At 42.6% G+C, this 15,815-nt stretch overlaps 2 protein-coding genes across 2 annotated transcripts; one reads left to right on the forward strand and one right to left on the reverse strand.

The window, feature by feature from the left end:
• Positions 1-3,910: 3,910 nt before the first annotated feature.
• Positions 3,911-9,856, forward strand: cldn7a (claudin 7a). The gene is made up of 4 exons (XM_047597554.1): positions 3,911-4,491; positions 6,357-6,521; positions 8,203-8,287; positions 8,716-9,856. Exons 1-4 carry the CDS (start codon positions 4,269-4,271, stop codon positions 8,882-8,884), a joined length of 642 nt encoding a protein of 213 aa, XP_047453510.1. The 5' UTR covers positions 3,911-4,268; the 3' UTR covers positions 8,885-9,856.
• On the reverse strand, positions 9,718-14,983 carry si:dkey-112a7.4. Its single transcript, XM_047597560.1, has 3 exons — positions 14,720-14,983; positions 14,046-14,389; positions 9,718-13,093 (listed from the first exon to the last, which is right to left on the reverse strand). The coding sequence occupies exons 2-3, from the start codon at positions 14,224-14,226 to the stop codon at positions 13,014-13,016; spliced, it is 261 nt and encodes an 86-aa protein (XP_047453516.1). The 5' UTR covers positions 14,227-14,389; positions 14,720-14,983; the 3' UTR covers positions 9,718-13,013.
• Positions 14,984-15,815: the final 832 nt, after the last annotated feature.

Consider the following 15,815-nt stretch of genomic DNA (forward strand, 5'->3'; position numbering starts at 1 on the left):
GAAAAAAGGCTAAAAAAAGAAAAGAAAAATCCATTTCCCTGCCGTTCATTTCAAAGTTTTTGGTTCATCATTATTTAATGTCCTCCTCTCTAAACAGCCTAAATAAAATAAATGTTACATTTCTGGCAAGATGTGAGTTGAATCCATCTACGTAAACTTTAAAACTTGCAATAGTTTCTCGTCAAAATAAGAAATTTAAGCAGAAACAAAAACATTAGTGATATCAACTTTAGGTTGATATGAATTTAGTTTAATTGATCTTAACTTCGAAATGTGACAAGATAAAATTAGCTTTCTTCTTTTATCATGTGACCGATGAAGTTGCTTTAACTCGTAGTATCAAGATGACTTAAAATGTTTGTAGAAGATGGTGTAAAGTGAGACATGAAACAATACGAATCAGAAGCTCATTCAGAGGAGAAACATGTCTGTATAGATGAAAAACGGCTTCTAAAAGTTTGAAAGTAAACATGCCATTCGACAAATTTGCCTCTGCTGATTAGGTTGTCTTACAGCCCACAGCTACGCTGCAGCCACTTTCATGCTCAGTGGTGTGCAGCGCTACTCCACGGACACTGTGACTGTGTCCATTGTGACCGGAACGTCCAAATATGCTTCCACCCTGCGTGTAGCACTTGGCAAGTTCTTAAGAGTGAAGAGCGCCTCTCTCCCGGTGCCTCGGAGGGTTGGGGGAGAAGAATGAGTCCACAAGGCCGAGCGCGCAATCCGCTGGTCGCGTCCTGCTGCTGCACAAAAGCCGGGCCTTGTTACATAAGAACGCTGAAGGTGAAGGAGACGGGCGACACGGAGAGACAGGCGCCATCCCCCTCATTTGCACACCCGGAGCCTTTCAGGGAAAAGCTGTGGGCCCGGCGTGTTTTATTGCTAATGCCTCAGTGACTTCCAAGGGCACTTAAAGGACTTCAATCATTGGCTGTGCACTCCACTTGCTCGCCTCAGCCCCGGCGGAGGCCTCGGAGACGGGGAGGGAGGGCCCCTGAGAGAATGTTGTTAGTGCCCTTCTTTGGACTGATTTAGCTGTTTTTCTTTTTCGCCTCCTATTGAGCGTTGAGCAACGGCTACACCGGCAAGACGAATGTGTGTTTACGCTTTTAGAACAGAAAGGGAGAAGAGGAGAGGGGAAAGAGCAATGTTCTTTTTGTGTTCTTTGCAGTCCCGGAGCCGAATTGGAAAAGCAGCCAAGAGGACATCATATAAATCAGGTTACCGGTAGCAACAGCACCGCTAGGCCCCTGATCTTCTTCCTGCTCTTCTTCCACTTATCACCAGCACTTTGTGATACCTTTCTTACCTTCAGTTGCTTTTTTTTTTTTTTTATCACCTTCGCTTCATTGTTCCTTCAACTTTGCACCAACCCAACCACCTTCACCTTCGTCATCAACCTCTATATCAAAGATTCCTCGAGCTACGCGCTCGCAGCAACAATGGGGCATCTGTTGGCGGCAAAGACCTGAGGCCTGTCGCCTCAGCATGAATACAGTAATGGGAGAGGAGTGGGGGGGGTTGCGGTGAGAGGAGAGGTGGATGAAAGCGGTGTGGAAAAGACGAGAATGTGAGAAAATGAAATGTCAGAGTGAGGCAGAGGCGACGGAGGAAGAGGGCTAAACAGGCAAAGCCTCATTAAATGTTAAATAAGTAATCTAGCAGCAGGTAGGATTACAGCTTCCTCCGGGTTTATGGGTTATTACTTCCTCTCCCTTCGTCGTACGGCTATTGTTAGCCACAGTGTGAAGTCACACACACTGCAGAGACAAGCCTGACCTCTGACATGGACAAAGCCTGTTATTGTTTCTTGGGTTTCGGACATTCACTACAGGACATGGCTAGCATGTTCAAAAAAAAATAAAAATATATATATACAAGCAGCCCCGGAGACGTTTTAAATTTAATATATAATATATATCGCTGCAGTCAGAACTAAGACGGGTTGTTAAGTCATTAACAAAAATAAAAATAAAAGTAGAATAAAATTTTAGGAGTCAGTAGACCTGCACCTGTCTGTATGTTGAACCCGGACTTATGATACAACTTACATTTGTCATGCAGTGTTAGCGTTACCGTACATGTTTTTCAGGAAAAAAAAGAAAAGCTGCAGTATCCTATGACCAAATAAAGACATGTACAGTATACACCCCATGCCATTAAACATCTTCTCTCTTCTAGTCCACTGACTATCCTGATTACACCTCACACTTATAGGAGGTTTAGGCTTCTGCATTATCAAACCACAAGACCTGTGATTGGTCTGCTTGTTTCTTCTTTGGTATTTCCGGATGCTTCCCCATCTCCGTGATTTTCAGATTGATTGTTTTGGATCAATAAAGATGGAACACATTAAGGAAAGGTTTGGAGATACTGTACATTTGCCATTGTTAAAGTATAAGCAGGACTACCGTTATTACAGAGTGAGACAGACTGACGAGTGCACAAGTACAAATAGCTCACAACCAACCTGGAACTTTCGATGTGAAAGAGGTAGACTATATGTCGTGCAGTACCTGAAATGAGTCTTTACACTCAACAGTGTAGTTAAATGGCTCAATGTACATTTATATCGTTGACTGAGTTTTATCCAGAAGAAAATATGTGACCTCTTCCCACTGGGTTTGACCTCCGCCTGTTACTGAACACAGTCTTTTTCTTTCTATTCTTGCTCAGCAGTTCATAGTTCCTCCTTTACTCAGATATACTCATGTGATTCAAAGGTACTTGTAATCTATTTGAGTATTTACTTTTATCTGACTAATCTAGTTAATAGTTAGTGTAATCACTATATGAATATCATCCAATAGAAAAACATACAACAGTCAGTCACAACATTAAACCATTGAACATTGACCCTCTTGAGACAATACAATGTTCTGCTGGGAAACTTTTGAACCTGGCATTGAGTTGTGTGGACGTTACTTAGCCATGTAGCACCCACCTAGAACAAACCAGGCACTCCCATCCAGACCAGACCAGGCCCTATAGCAATGACACTCCTTTATGGCTTTTTGTTTTGTTACGTCTGTTTAGGCAGTGAACAATAAGTGGAACACAAACTGGAAACATTTCTCAACAAACATTCAGAGATTTTTTTTTTTTTTAGAGGCTCGGTGGTCAGCATTGATGCCTCCCTGCGAGAAGGTCCAGGTTCGAGTCTGACTAGGGCCTTTCTGGGTGGACTCTGTATGTTCTCCATGTGTCTGCGTGGGTTTGCTCCAGTTTCTTCCCCGGTCTCCAAAGACATGCTTGTTAGGTTGATTGGTGATTCTGAATTGCCCATATATGTGAGAGTGAGTGGGAATGGTTGATGTTTGAAGCGGTAACGAAGGTATCTTTTTGTTTGTTTTAGTTAGTTTTCTTTACTTACATTGCTTTTCGTTCCTTTTGTTACTTTTTCGTTACATTCTGTTACTTTCGTTAGTTATAGTCACGCATCCTTACTTTTGATTACGGTACTCTCATTACTTTTTGTTACTTTTGTGACTTTTCGTCATGACTTTCATTACTTTCATTACTTTTACAACATTTTAGATGTTAGAACTGCTACAGTGACTGTGACAATGACAGTATTTTTAGGCCACAGTGCTGAAAATACACAAAAAGTACATAAAGTGAAGTAAAAGTATAGTGAGTAAAGTACAGTAAAGTAAAATTATAACTTGAGTGAAAACATTCATGGATTGATGCATTTAATGTAATTTAATTTAACGTGAACTGAAATAATCAGGTTAAAAAGAGCTCTGAATGTTTGTTGAGAAATGTCTCCATGTGTCCCACACACGACCACATCCATAACTAACAAAAACTGTATTCATATTCAAACATTGTCTACATCCGTAAAGTTTTCTTAAAGCACCCATTTAAGTCCCCTTTTGAAAGCAGAAGAAAGTGGATGAGAATCTGAAACTCAGTCGGTTTGACGTGTCTTTGTAACGCTGGGAGATGGAGTGGAGCGACAACCTGTTGCTTCGCTGGAAGCGGAGGGGGGCTTCCCCCAGCGGAGAGCTCCGAGTCCATGCATCAGCGGGCATGACAACTACACACCCACTTCACACCATCACCCACATTTCGGATGCCCATCCCCGCCTGAAGACCCCCGGTACACAACTCTACGGCGACACGGACACTAACCTGCAGCTTTTGCGACATTTATTAACTTTAATCCCGAACTTGACGCAGGAACTTGTTTTTGTTTGTTTTGTTTTGTTTTTTTAAGTTTATTCCAGTAATTGATTTTTTTTTTATTTTTTCTGACGAGGATGGCCAACTCCGGGATCCAGCTGCTGGGTTTTTTCCTCTCATTAATTGGCATCGTCGGGCTGATCATTGGGACCGTTCTGCCGCAGTGGAAGATGTCAGCGTACATCGGGGACAACATCATCACGGCGGTGGCCATGTACCAGGGGCTGTGGATGTCGTGCGCTTTCCAGAGCACCGGACAGCTCCAGTGTAAAATCTACGACTCCATTCTGCAGCTGGACAGTAAGTGTTAACACGTGGAGCAAAAATGATGGGTATGGGTTTAAAACCTTAAGTCTGAAGTCAGTCGACACCTCAAATGAAATTCCATTTTGCGCTTTTCGCCTCCACACACACACAGCCTCTTATTCATGACCTCCACCTGGACGCACACCTGGTCCTTCACGCACGCTTCTCTGTGGCGCACACTGATATCACCTCTCTTCCTAATTTTAAAAAGAAACTTCTCCCCTTCGTTGACACGTTCTAGGAAAGCCCTGGGAGATGCACTATCCAAACCTTATTCCACAATCAGCGTTGAAGCCTCAGGATGTGTGGCAACACATGGTTCTGTTGTGATTCATTGGACATTGGAAGATGTTGACTCGCACCTTCTGTAAAACATTCTCACTGACAAACTGTTCTCCCGTTCCACCGCAAACATCCCGTGAAATATAATGTATGGTTGACGAATGAGTAGCCGCAATAGCGTAATGTTGTGTACCTCAGCATTTTTAAGTAGAGGTGACCATTGTAGACGTATCACACAGAAAATTCACCAAACATCTGCCACCTCAGGTTAATGATACATTATATTTTATATTCCACGACTTCAAACTCAGACATTTCTCTGCTGACTTATGAACTTGAGTCCATATTCTTGCGTTACATAATTTAATAATATATTTTATTGTAAGTTTAATGTTAGGGTTGATCACCTTTCAAGAAAAGGAGGTGACTAGAATTGGATTTCAGACTCTTAGGGCGTCAGAGGCTCCATAATTAGCAGTGGTAAATGGTGTAAAATATAAATAAATGAAAGTCAATGGATTTTTTTTTTTTTTTTAATAAACTCCCAAACTGTTCTTTATTCCAGCTGAGGCCATGACTACGCAATATGAAACTATCGCATTTGGTATGCAACGATGCAGCTTTTCGTGTTTTTTTTTTCTTTTTCTTTTCCAGAACAATAAAAGCTAAGCTGCCCCATAAAGAAGCATCGCAATAAAGCATTTATACTCTTCTGTAGTATAACTGGATTTCTGTGATGAAACCACATCTCTCACATTTGTGAAACTGCAGCATTCATGAGAACAGCGTGATGTGCTGTCGTGACCTCCAGCCAGGATACTGTGCATCCTGCTCTGCATTTACTGCATAATCCACCCCATTGTTTCCTATCTCCCTCTGTTTAATATTCTGTTTTACATCCTCTGCATCCTCCGACTCTCTCCATCCATCCATCCCTCCCTCCTTCCCTCCCTGGCTGATGGAGGGTTTTGTTTGTTTGGGGCAGGGCAGGGATGGCCTAGACTGGCACAGACTGGTTCTAGGTGGACATGGGGAGGAGGAGGAGGAGGAGGAGGAGGGAGACAAAGAGAGGGGGTAACCCTGTGATAGGTTTATAGGGTGAGGGGGGTGCTGACAGATGAGGATCCTGACTGTAGTGCTTCACTGAAGACTGCAGGGATTCAGTGAAAGTGGAAGGGTGTGAGATGTTTTTTTTTTCTTTCTTTCTGTTTGTGTGTATCCCATGGTTTCTCTTCCAGGAAGAGCTTACATTAAAGTGTCCTGACAGACTAATGTGAATGTAACTCACAACCTCTGGACACACACACAAAGCCTCTCTGGTAGTCTGGAGCCTGTTTATTAGTCCCTCTTTATCATTTCCCGGTTTCAACCTCCAGATTTGTACTTTACAGGTAGATTTATTTGACTGCGTGCGCTCTTGGTGGTTTTAGAAATTGCCGTATTTTGTATCCTCCTCGAGCTGGACCCCCACATTCCACCGCCGCACATGAGGCAGATTTATTTACAGCTTCCCGCAGGGACACATTCTTAATGTACACTTCTCAGCCACTCAATCATGTCTCCCGCGTCTTCCTCAGGTTCGCTCCAGGCCACTCGCGCCCTGATGATAGTTGGCATCATCGTGTCCATCGCCGGCCTGGGTGTGGCCTGCATGGGGATGAAGTGTACCACCTGCGGGGGGAACGACAAACTGCGCAAGTCCCGCATCGCCATGACGGGGGGCATCATCCTGCTGGTGGGAGGTGAGGATGCAAATGCTCATCTGACATTTTACCGGCAGCGTTTTGTAACTCTTGATAATGAAACTGCAAAAAGACAAATGTGCATTCTAAAGATTTACGTATTTTAAGTGATAAAAATCTCTCAAAGGTGTTCAGTCGGGTTCAGATATGGTAACTGTGAAGACAGCAAGAAATGATTCTGGTCATTTTGAAGTCAAGCTATTAACTGAGCCCTGAAGCATTAAGGCTAATGTAATGTTCCTCCATCTAACCACAGGTTTTTGCTTCATTAATGTGTCTGAAGTAGCTCCAACTCATGGTGCAAGACAATTTATTATTTTTTTTAAAAAAAATGTTGGCAGAAATACAGATTACAATTACTTTGAAAACACTTTTGGAAGATTAACACTGTAATTGAAGCTAATTCTAAGCAAAGGTTTGGTACTTTAAGTGTGTAAGCATGCTGACATTAGCCCTAGGGTACAGGATCAGACGGACTGCTGGTACTTAGCTAGTTACTTTTCATTACTTTTGTTGAATTTTCATTACTTTTCGTTTCTTTTTTGTACTTTCGGTTAGTTTTCTTACCTATGCCTAATTTTATGTGTTAGAGCCGCTACAGTGACAGTGATGATGACAATAGTTTCAGACTATTCAATAAAATCAAAAACACTTTATTTATACTTCATTTTCGAGTGCATGATTGTAACTTGAGTAACCGATATTATCAGCTCTGAACCACACTGATACACAGTGTTCTTATATCTGACGTTTGGTCCATTACTTTAGACTTAAAGTAGTTTTAACTCATGTGCAAGCTGGCAGAAATACAGGAGCTTTAAATAGCATTGACAATACATTCAAAAAACACTATGTAATAAGCTATTGCTAAAATCTTCAGCGCTAACATATTGCTATATGTAATAGATAATAGAGGTTCACTATTATTACTATACTTTAGTAGCATGCTAATATTAGCACAAAAAGCACCAACATGTAGAATTGGCTTAATCGCTTACAACAACTCCAGCCAGAAGTCATAAACCAAAGTTATTCTGATGATGCTAGCATATGGAAAGCAAAGAGACCATCAACATTACTACACTCTAATGTGAATGGGCGTACCAAATTTAATGACAGCCTGTCTAGTTTCCAGTTTATGTCAACAAAAATCACTCAAAACAAAACCGTGGACCTCATGATGACAATAGAAAATTCAGGGAGTTCATAAATATCTAGACAAAAACCATGACAACTGAGACATTTCACACAATTTGAAAAATAGACAAAATAATTCAGGTGCTCACCAGACATAAACAGTACAGTATAGGATTGGACCTATGGAGTCTAATAAACTGTTATGTAATTTCAAACCACGGTACCTTAGATCTCCTGAACATCATACAGTAGATACAAGGAAGTTTGATCTCACTCCAAAAAGCTGTCCTCCTACTCATGTATTCTGTCCCCCCGGAGGTCATTAGACAGAATAAGTCCAGTACTCTTGGCACTGATTCTAACGCCAGAGGTCTACCAGGCCCTGAAGAGGAGAAGCACTAAAAGCTAATTGTTCTGGAGTCAATAGGTAGCCGCCTGGTGACTATGGAAGGGATAAAAGCATGTCTGCACCTCCTCGTTATTCTGATGATGTGCTGATGCACCGATTGATCTTCACTACTGACTTTTTTTTTTCTTTCTTCAGGGTTGTGTGCTATAGTAGCGTGCTCCTGGTTTGCTCACAATGTCATCCGGGCTTTCTATAATCCCTACACTCCGGTCAACACCAAGTAAGTCATCCAGAAGCACCTTGTTCTACATTAACTGTTTTACACATCTCAGCAAACTGCTCTTATCTTCTTTTGTGGTACCAAAATCACCAAAATTACAAAAATTGGACAGGAACTAAGTACATTTAAGGAAAACTGCATTTTTCTGCATTTGTGCCAAGAATTAGATGAGACTTATGAGAAGAATGTATAGTGAGAATGTATTGAGATGAATCCATGGAGGTGGATGGCGACCACAACAACAGAGATTGGTCTGAAATGCATTTCCTTGACCATGTCTCTCTGTGGCCGGATACTACAGAAAACACCTTGACTTTTCTTGGTATTTTCCTTTTAGAAGTGATTTAAACTTAAGGTGTAAAATGTGTATGAAATAATACAAGATAGACCAACCTTATTAGATAAATGGGTACGTCATTTCTCTCCAGATTTGAGTTTGGCGCCGCCATCTTCATCGCGTGGGGCGGCTCCCTCCTCGATGTCCTGGGCGGAGCCATGCTGGCCGCTTCCTGTCCCAGGAAGAAGCAGGTATCCAAGTACCCATCCATGGGCAGCTCCCGCTCTGGCCCGGCGAGCAGCACTAAAGAGTACGTCTGAAACCGCTTCACGCAGCTGGGACTTCAAAAGCGAGGAGTAAGACCGAAGATGTACGAGCAGTTGTGAATCTTAGACAGAGGCAAGGAGTACCGAAACGGAACTTTCTTTACTTTTTGTCCAGGCAGGCCGTTGATGACCCCTTGATTATCGTGCAGCACTCTCAATTGTTTCATGAAGGATGTCTCTCACCCCGTCCACACATTCCACAGTTGTTTACAAGCAGTCTTCGCAAATACATTATAATTGGATCCCCTGACTTAATAGACATGTCCTCAGGGCGCAACCTCTTGAATTGTAGTCTAAACGGTGGATTTCATCCAACTCTTGCACCCCATCGTTAGAACCAGCATTTATTAGCATTTGCCAGGTAATTGAAAGTAATCAATTCCAGTTTGGTGCACAGGCTGCAACTCGGGCATCCAGCGCAGACACGGCGTGACAATAGAGTGTTTTATATTAACTGTTGGTACTAAAATAGCGACGTGATGGGCAGGGTGTGACTTCACACACAGGGCTCACTGTGTAGGCTGACAGCATCTCAGGGGCCTTTTACTACAACACTACACTACAGGCCCTGCAGCTCTTCATACTAGTCTGTTACAAACCCTGGCCAGATATGAAATATTTGATCACGCAGTCACGGTACCATTATCCCTTTATTGCCTTCTGTATCGGCCACTAGGTCATTAAACTGCCTCTATTTATTGTGTAGGTATTTGTTCCTGTGTAGATTTCCATGACTAGTATTTCACCGCAGCCCCTTTGAAGACTATAGTCATATTTTCATTAAGATATTTTGTGCTCCTCAAAGTATATCCTGTTTTTTTTTTTTGTTTGTTTGTTTTTTAAATGTCATAGTTTTCTACACTTGGCTCTTCTAGCAGATAAATGGTGTCATGGAAAATGTATGAAAAAAATATTTTTAACGTGTCCAACAGTACATGAATAATAAAGATACTGCAACATTGTTAATGGCGCGACGGTAATTGTAGATGGCGATACTGCGGCTTTCCTCATTGTAGGAAATAATGTGTCCCCAAAGGCAAAACCAGAAAACAGATTCATGTATTGTATGGTTCAGTCTAAAGTCAAACAAATCAACAAAACAGTCAGGACAGAGCAACTAATGCACCTTCAAGTGAAATCTGACACCGTGCAGTGTTTCCTGTTTCCACAGACCCTGTTCACTATGTGATAGATTGGCTAGATAACCGGGTCAGAGCGTCTCCAGAATGGCAGGTATTATGGTTCCCAGTTGCAATGACTCGTGCCTGCTATAAGTAGTCCAAAAAAGGTCAATTGATCATGAACATACAAGGGTTGTTGATGTGCATGAGGAGCACTGAAGAGCAGCCATAGCACAAATAGTTAAAAACCTTAATGCTGACTATGATTGAATGCTTTCAGAAGGAATGTATGGTCTGCATAGCCACACTGCCCATGTGAACCCCTGTGATGAGCGTCAGAACTGGACATGAAGAAGAAGGTGTCCTAGTCTGATGAAGCATGTCTTCTTTAAGTCGACATCCAAGTGAGGAGATCGCTGGAAGCTCTCTGGGAAAAAGGCAAGCTAACAGATTCAGTGTGGTCCTCTGGGTAATCTTGGACTCTGACATCCAATAAGGAGAGATCGAGTGATCAATGAATATGCGAGGTAGTAGTTAGAAACCAGTTAGAATCTAAGCTAGCCCTTCTGTTGTCCTCAAATATTACCCAAATTTCCCAAATTTTACCCTCAAGAAAATTATTTACATTAACTTGTTGGCCAAGTTTTTGTGTCAGGCACTTTGTTTATTTGTTGACTACATAAATAACCCCTTGCTACCAGTGAGTTGACCTTCCCTCTACTGATTGGGGTCAAATTGACCCAAGGATAATAGGAGTGATAGTATCATAGGACGGGAAGGTAGGGACGAGAACCGCAGAAGTCTGGACACTGGTGTTGATGGAGAAGGAAGGGTTAGGGTTAGGGGTTAACCCTAACCTCTGATGAAGACTTCTAGGATGATTGTGGAGAGTTTGAGATGGAGAGGAGGAGGTTGCGCAATGGACAGCCTAAAGACAAAGACTTCAAAGCCCAGGGATGAGTGAACGATTGGGTGGAATTAGTGATGGGCCAACTTTTGACAGCACGGGAAAATGAGAAGAGATTAGGAAGTGACAGCTCACAGTCACCATAGAGGAACAGATCGTGAGGGACAGATTTATTCTTTATCCTTATTTAAGTTTCTCCTTGGCCTCCCAATTCCCCAAATCTCAATCCAATCAAAGGTCTATAGAAAGTGCTGAAAAAGGAAGACCAATCTATGGAAGCCCCACCAGACAACTTAGAGGACTAGAAGAAACTGCTACTAAGGTCTTGGTCCCTGATTGATACCACAGAACACCCTCAAACGTCTTGAGTTGACCATGCCTCGATGGGACAGAGCTGTTTTGACAGCAGGAGAAGTTGGTCCCCTCTCACATCATCTACCATGTTGCAGGACCATGTTTCCACAGAACCCCAGAATGAACAAACCTACGCTGGCCCTAGAGGGGGTGTGGAGCAGTGAATTGGTTGCTATCTGCTAGTTGCCATAAAATCCTACGCACTAACCCATTAAATACACAAACTGAAACACAGATATTCCACAAAGAGTCATATTTTATTTCTCCAGATGCATTTTGAAAAACTGACCATTTCCATGCAAAAGGTAACCACAGCCCAAAGTCTGAGTCAAAGAATGAGCTGTGACGAAAATGAAGTGCTTTCAATAAGTAGAACAATTTCACAGCCAACAGAGTAACATGACATCAGCATGAGCGTCTATAGAAAAGAACGTCTCTACCCGAGGTCCACTAATTTTTTTTTTCAAAAAGTCCACACCTCAGCAGTGACCACTAATCAGAGGCTGCTTGTTTTCGTGATCTCATACTGTCATTATAAAGTTTGCAAAGATCTTTAAATAAACCTCCTTCATCTCACCCAACCTCCAGCAAATTAGTGCTTCATAAATAAATATAGATATACTTCAGTATTATCATTATCACCAGTTTTAGGTATCTGTCTGACAGTATTTTTGGCAATACATTTAAAATAATATTAACTGTACACATTATTTTTTTTTCTCACAGTCATGTGGCCATCTGGGAAACCCTGTCTTTGAAAACAAACAAACACCTCCATGAATCTGTTGTTGCTTTTGTCATATCACTGCTGAGTGTGCAGCCCGAGCACGACAACGAGCTCAGGGAAACGTTGACTGTGCATAATCTAAAAGAGCGAAACTGAGTTGTGGTTTGAAAAAACGACTACGTTAGCCCTTAAATAACAGGATACCAGTTACGTGTTTTGATGCTTGAACAGACTTCATGCATAGAATTCTGCAACAGGTCACTGCACATAACAGGCATTCCCCACAAAGTGCACCATTTGGAAACATAATAAATTTCAATCTGAAGCAATATCCATTCAGGAACAAGTAAAAAACATGTAGAAGCCGTAACAACACGACAAAGTGTCTCATTCTTAAAAGCAATAAATAATTAGCAGTAGTTGTTTTGTTTTTCTTTCCGTGTACATAGCGAGCTTTCATCCACTGGATAATAGTACACGGCTTGGATCAGTGTAAGAGCACAGAATGATAGTCATTGCACAACCAAAGCTTAACGTTTCACCCGTGTGATGAACATTAACAGGCTTGTGTCCCCCCACACAAACAACCCGCGGACAATCGGTGGCCTACGCCAGTAAACAGGCAGGGGAGGGGACTGCTTGCCATCTTACCATTTGCATCAGTGCAACTTTAGAAATGTAGCCCTTGTTAAGAAGCTCTGAAAAATATAGACACTCTTTTCCAAATCTTTCTCAAGTCCTGATAGCCTACTACATACCGAGGTATAGAGCAGAGAACGATGCAGTACAACTCATTCACAGTCTGACCAAAGGTAAGTTAAATAAACACTATATACAGTCAGGGCTTAGGCTTCAGGGGGCGCTAAATGAGCCCTTTCTGAGCATTGATGAGCCATCAGAAGCTTCAGTAGGACACTTGACAGGGCCAAGGCCAAGATCACTGATGGAGAAAGAGGGTTGGCATCCCAGGGCATTTCTTTTTTTTTTTTTTTGTTTGGCACTTCTCGGTGAAGTTTAGGAGATGGGCGATAGGGATACTGGGCACTGCCCATTGTTGTTCATGATGTCATCCAAGTCTTCATCATCCAGGTCCACTGTGGAGGAAAGGGCAGAGGTCAGGAGATGTTCATCTATCACAAAAGTCCATTGATACTGGTTAGTAGAATGTGGGTGAAAATGGAGTTTAAATGGTCCTATGATGATAATATTCGACTTTCAATAATTGATGCGATTTTTAATGTGAAAGCAACTGCCGGTTAGCCTAGCTCACTATAAGGGCTGGAAACAGTGGGGGTGGAAAAAAAATCTTGCCCATTTCTGTCCAAAGATAAAAGTGAAAGAAACTACAGGGACCTCTAAATCTTTGGACAACACGCTGTGTGCTAGACTCTCGTCTCTGAGCGAGAACCAAGACTCCAGGAATTTGCCCCTGGCCAAAAGAAAAGTCACACATTAAACCAAAAGGTCCCACTTTAAACTTTAGGTTTTAGGAAGTAAGTTAATAAAAAAACACATTAACCGTTAATGGACTTTAAACTTTGGGTTTTGGGAAGTAAGTTAATAAAAAGACACATTAACTGAGCTTTAGAGCCGCTTTCTGATGACATGCTAAGCTAACTGGCGAGAAGCTCATGAGGGTGGTGTTTATTCTCTCTCTTGCTGTGAAAGTGGTATTACTAAGAGTTAAAAAGATAAGTATCCTGTATTTTGTCATGGGTTTAGCCCACACCTTTTGGTTCTGTTGCATTGTGCTGCATTATATTTGTGTTTCTATTATTTTGTCCACCCTACTTCTACCAGTGAGGGTAGTTTAAAACCAATGTCTCCGCTGAGCATGCTACAGTATGATAGGGCCTCTCATACAAGGGATTACAAGGGATGTTGTGTTGCAGGGAACATCATGTGAACATGGTGCAGGCGCAGCTCTACTCCTTATTGTATTGTCATTGTGTTACTTTAAACAGTGTAGCCTAAAATGTTTGTAGTATATTCATATTCACATGGAGAAACAATTGTCAGTCAAACTGAAAAGAGACCACCACTCACCTTTCTTGGACCGGCCGATCTGGCCCAGCTTGGGGGCTCTCTGCCCGAGTCTCTGAGGGTTGGGCCCTCCGCCGTGACCGTTGACCTGGGGGTGTCCAGGGTTGTACTGGCCCGCCGGGCCGGGCTGCCTCGGCGGCCCGCTGGGCGGGATGAGCTCGGGGATCCCTGAAGCTCCGTACATCGCGAGGGAGTTGCTGTATCGCCGATCGGCCGCTAGGTGTCCGCAGAGCCCAAGCTTTCAGTCGCGTCGAGTGGCTTCTCACTTCCGCAATGGCATTCAACAACGAATGTATGGACAGCGGGCGACAAAACGCACGTAGTGACCGAAAGAAAGTCCTCGTCGCCTGTCAATGAAAGTAGACACGTTTGTCAGAAATAGCTCTCGCGCGTCAGAGAGCGGATAGTTTTTGGCGAGTGCGCGCCCCCCACTTCCCCGCCGCCGTTTCCACTGAGACAAGCGATGTAATCTTACATGTTTTCTACTGTATTACTTAGAACAGGTGCCACGAATGTCTTCCTGTCCAGAACAATAGCCCAGCAGTACGACAATGTCTTCCGTCAGTTCTACACGCTAGAATAAAGTGCCTTCCCACCGGGCTCGAAAACAACATTAACAGATCGCTTCCCCTACGATCCTTTACAAACACTCTCACAAATAATAAACACGATCTTACCTCTTTCTTCTTCTTCGAGGCCGCGGTACAGAGCTGAATCCGGTAAAACGGCTTCTGTGAACCGTGTTGTTGTTTATCAGAGCTCTCTCTCTCTCTTGGCACGGCACCGAGGAAGCGTCGATTTAAAGGGGCCTCGCGTCGTTTTCTCGGCCTTGGGGATTTCCTCGTATTGTCTCTTGACTCATTCCGGCATGCGAACGTCACCGTGCGGTTGATATAAGCGACAGTGCTGACACTTCGGATTATACACTGGAGGTGTGCCAACATTTCGAGGGCGCAGTGCGTAATTACGCACCTCGTGTAATGAGAGAGTGACTCCGGCGTCAGCCAATGAAAGGCCCCGTTCAATACCCCCCCCCACCCCCCAATGAATAAGACGTGTAATGGTTTGTGTCAGAGGTGGTTCCAGCCGGATCACTTTACTGGGGGCAGTTCCACGAAATCAATAAATCAGTAACTAAGTTGACTAAGAACAAGAAACGACGTTTACCAACACAAATGTCCAACCTGAGTAGTTACTGGTAATTCTTTTCCCAGTTGTTTGTTGTTGTTTCGGCCTGCAGCTTATTAAGTGGACTCACTGATCTTGCTTCAGTTGTGTCAGTGTGACTGATTCTCAGCTGATCTGGGTTTCCCCGTGGGTTCTCGCCTTCCTCATCTGTAATTTACTGGCCATTATCATCATAATATTAGTCCACGCTGGACTATTTTAAGTAAGGTGTGGGGAATTCTTGTGGGTGATCAAAAGGTCACACACAAGAAATATCTTCACCGTTTAAGTCTGTTAAACATGTTAAACAGTCATAAGTTTGAAATGATGAGTTGGAGTTTTTTTTTTTTTCGTTTTTTTTTCCAGTTCAGAGAAGAAATCTCTAATACAGATCAGGCATGTCTGATACCGTCTAAAAACATGGAATTAAAAAAAACTATATTGATCCCGCAATCAAAGCACTTTATAAATCTTTAACACACTGTAATGAATATTGGAATAAACGAGAGGTTCAAGTACATTTGTGTTGGAACATGTTACTCTTTAATTTCAGTAGTGATTCATTGATGAAAGTAAAACAAAGAGAGACAAAAACTTTTCCAGGAA

The sequence above is a fragment of the Mugil cephalus genome, chromosome 1 (assembly GCF_022458985.1).
Source record: "Mugil cephalus isolate CIBA_MC_2020 chromosome 1, CIBA_Mcephalus_1.1, whole genome shotgun sequence".
Classification (NCBI taxonomy): domain Eukaryota; kingdom Metazoa; phylum Chordata; class Actinopteri; order Mugiliformes; family Mugilidae; genus Mugil; species Mugil cephalus.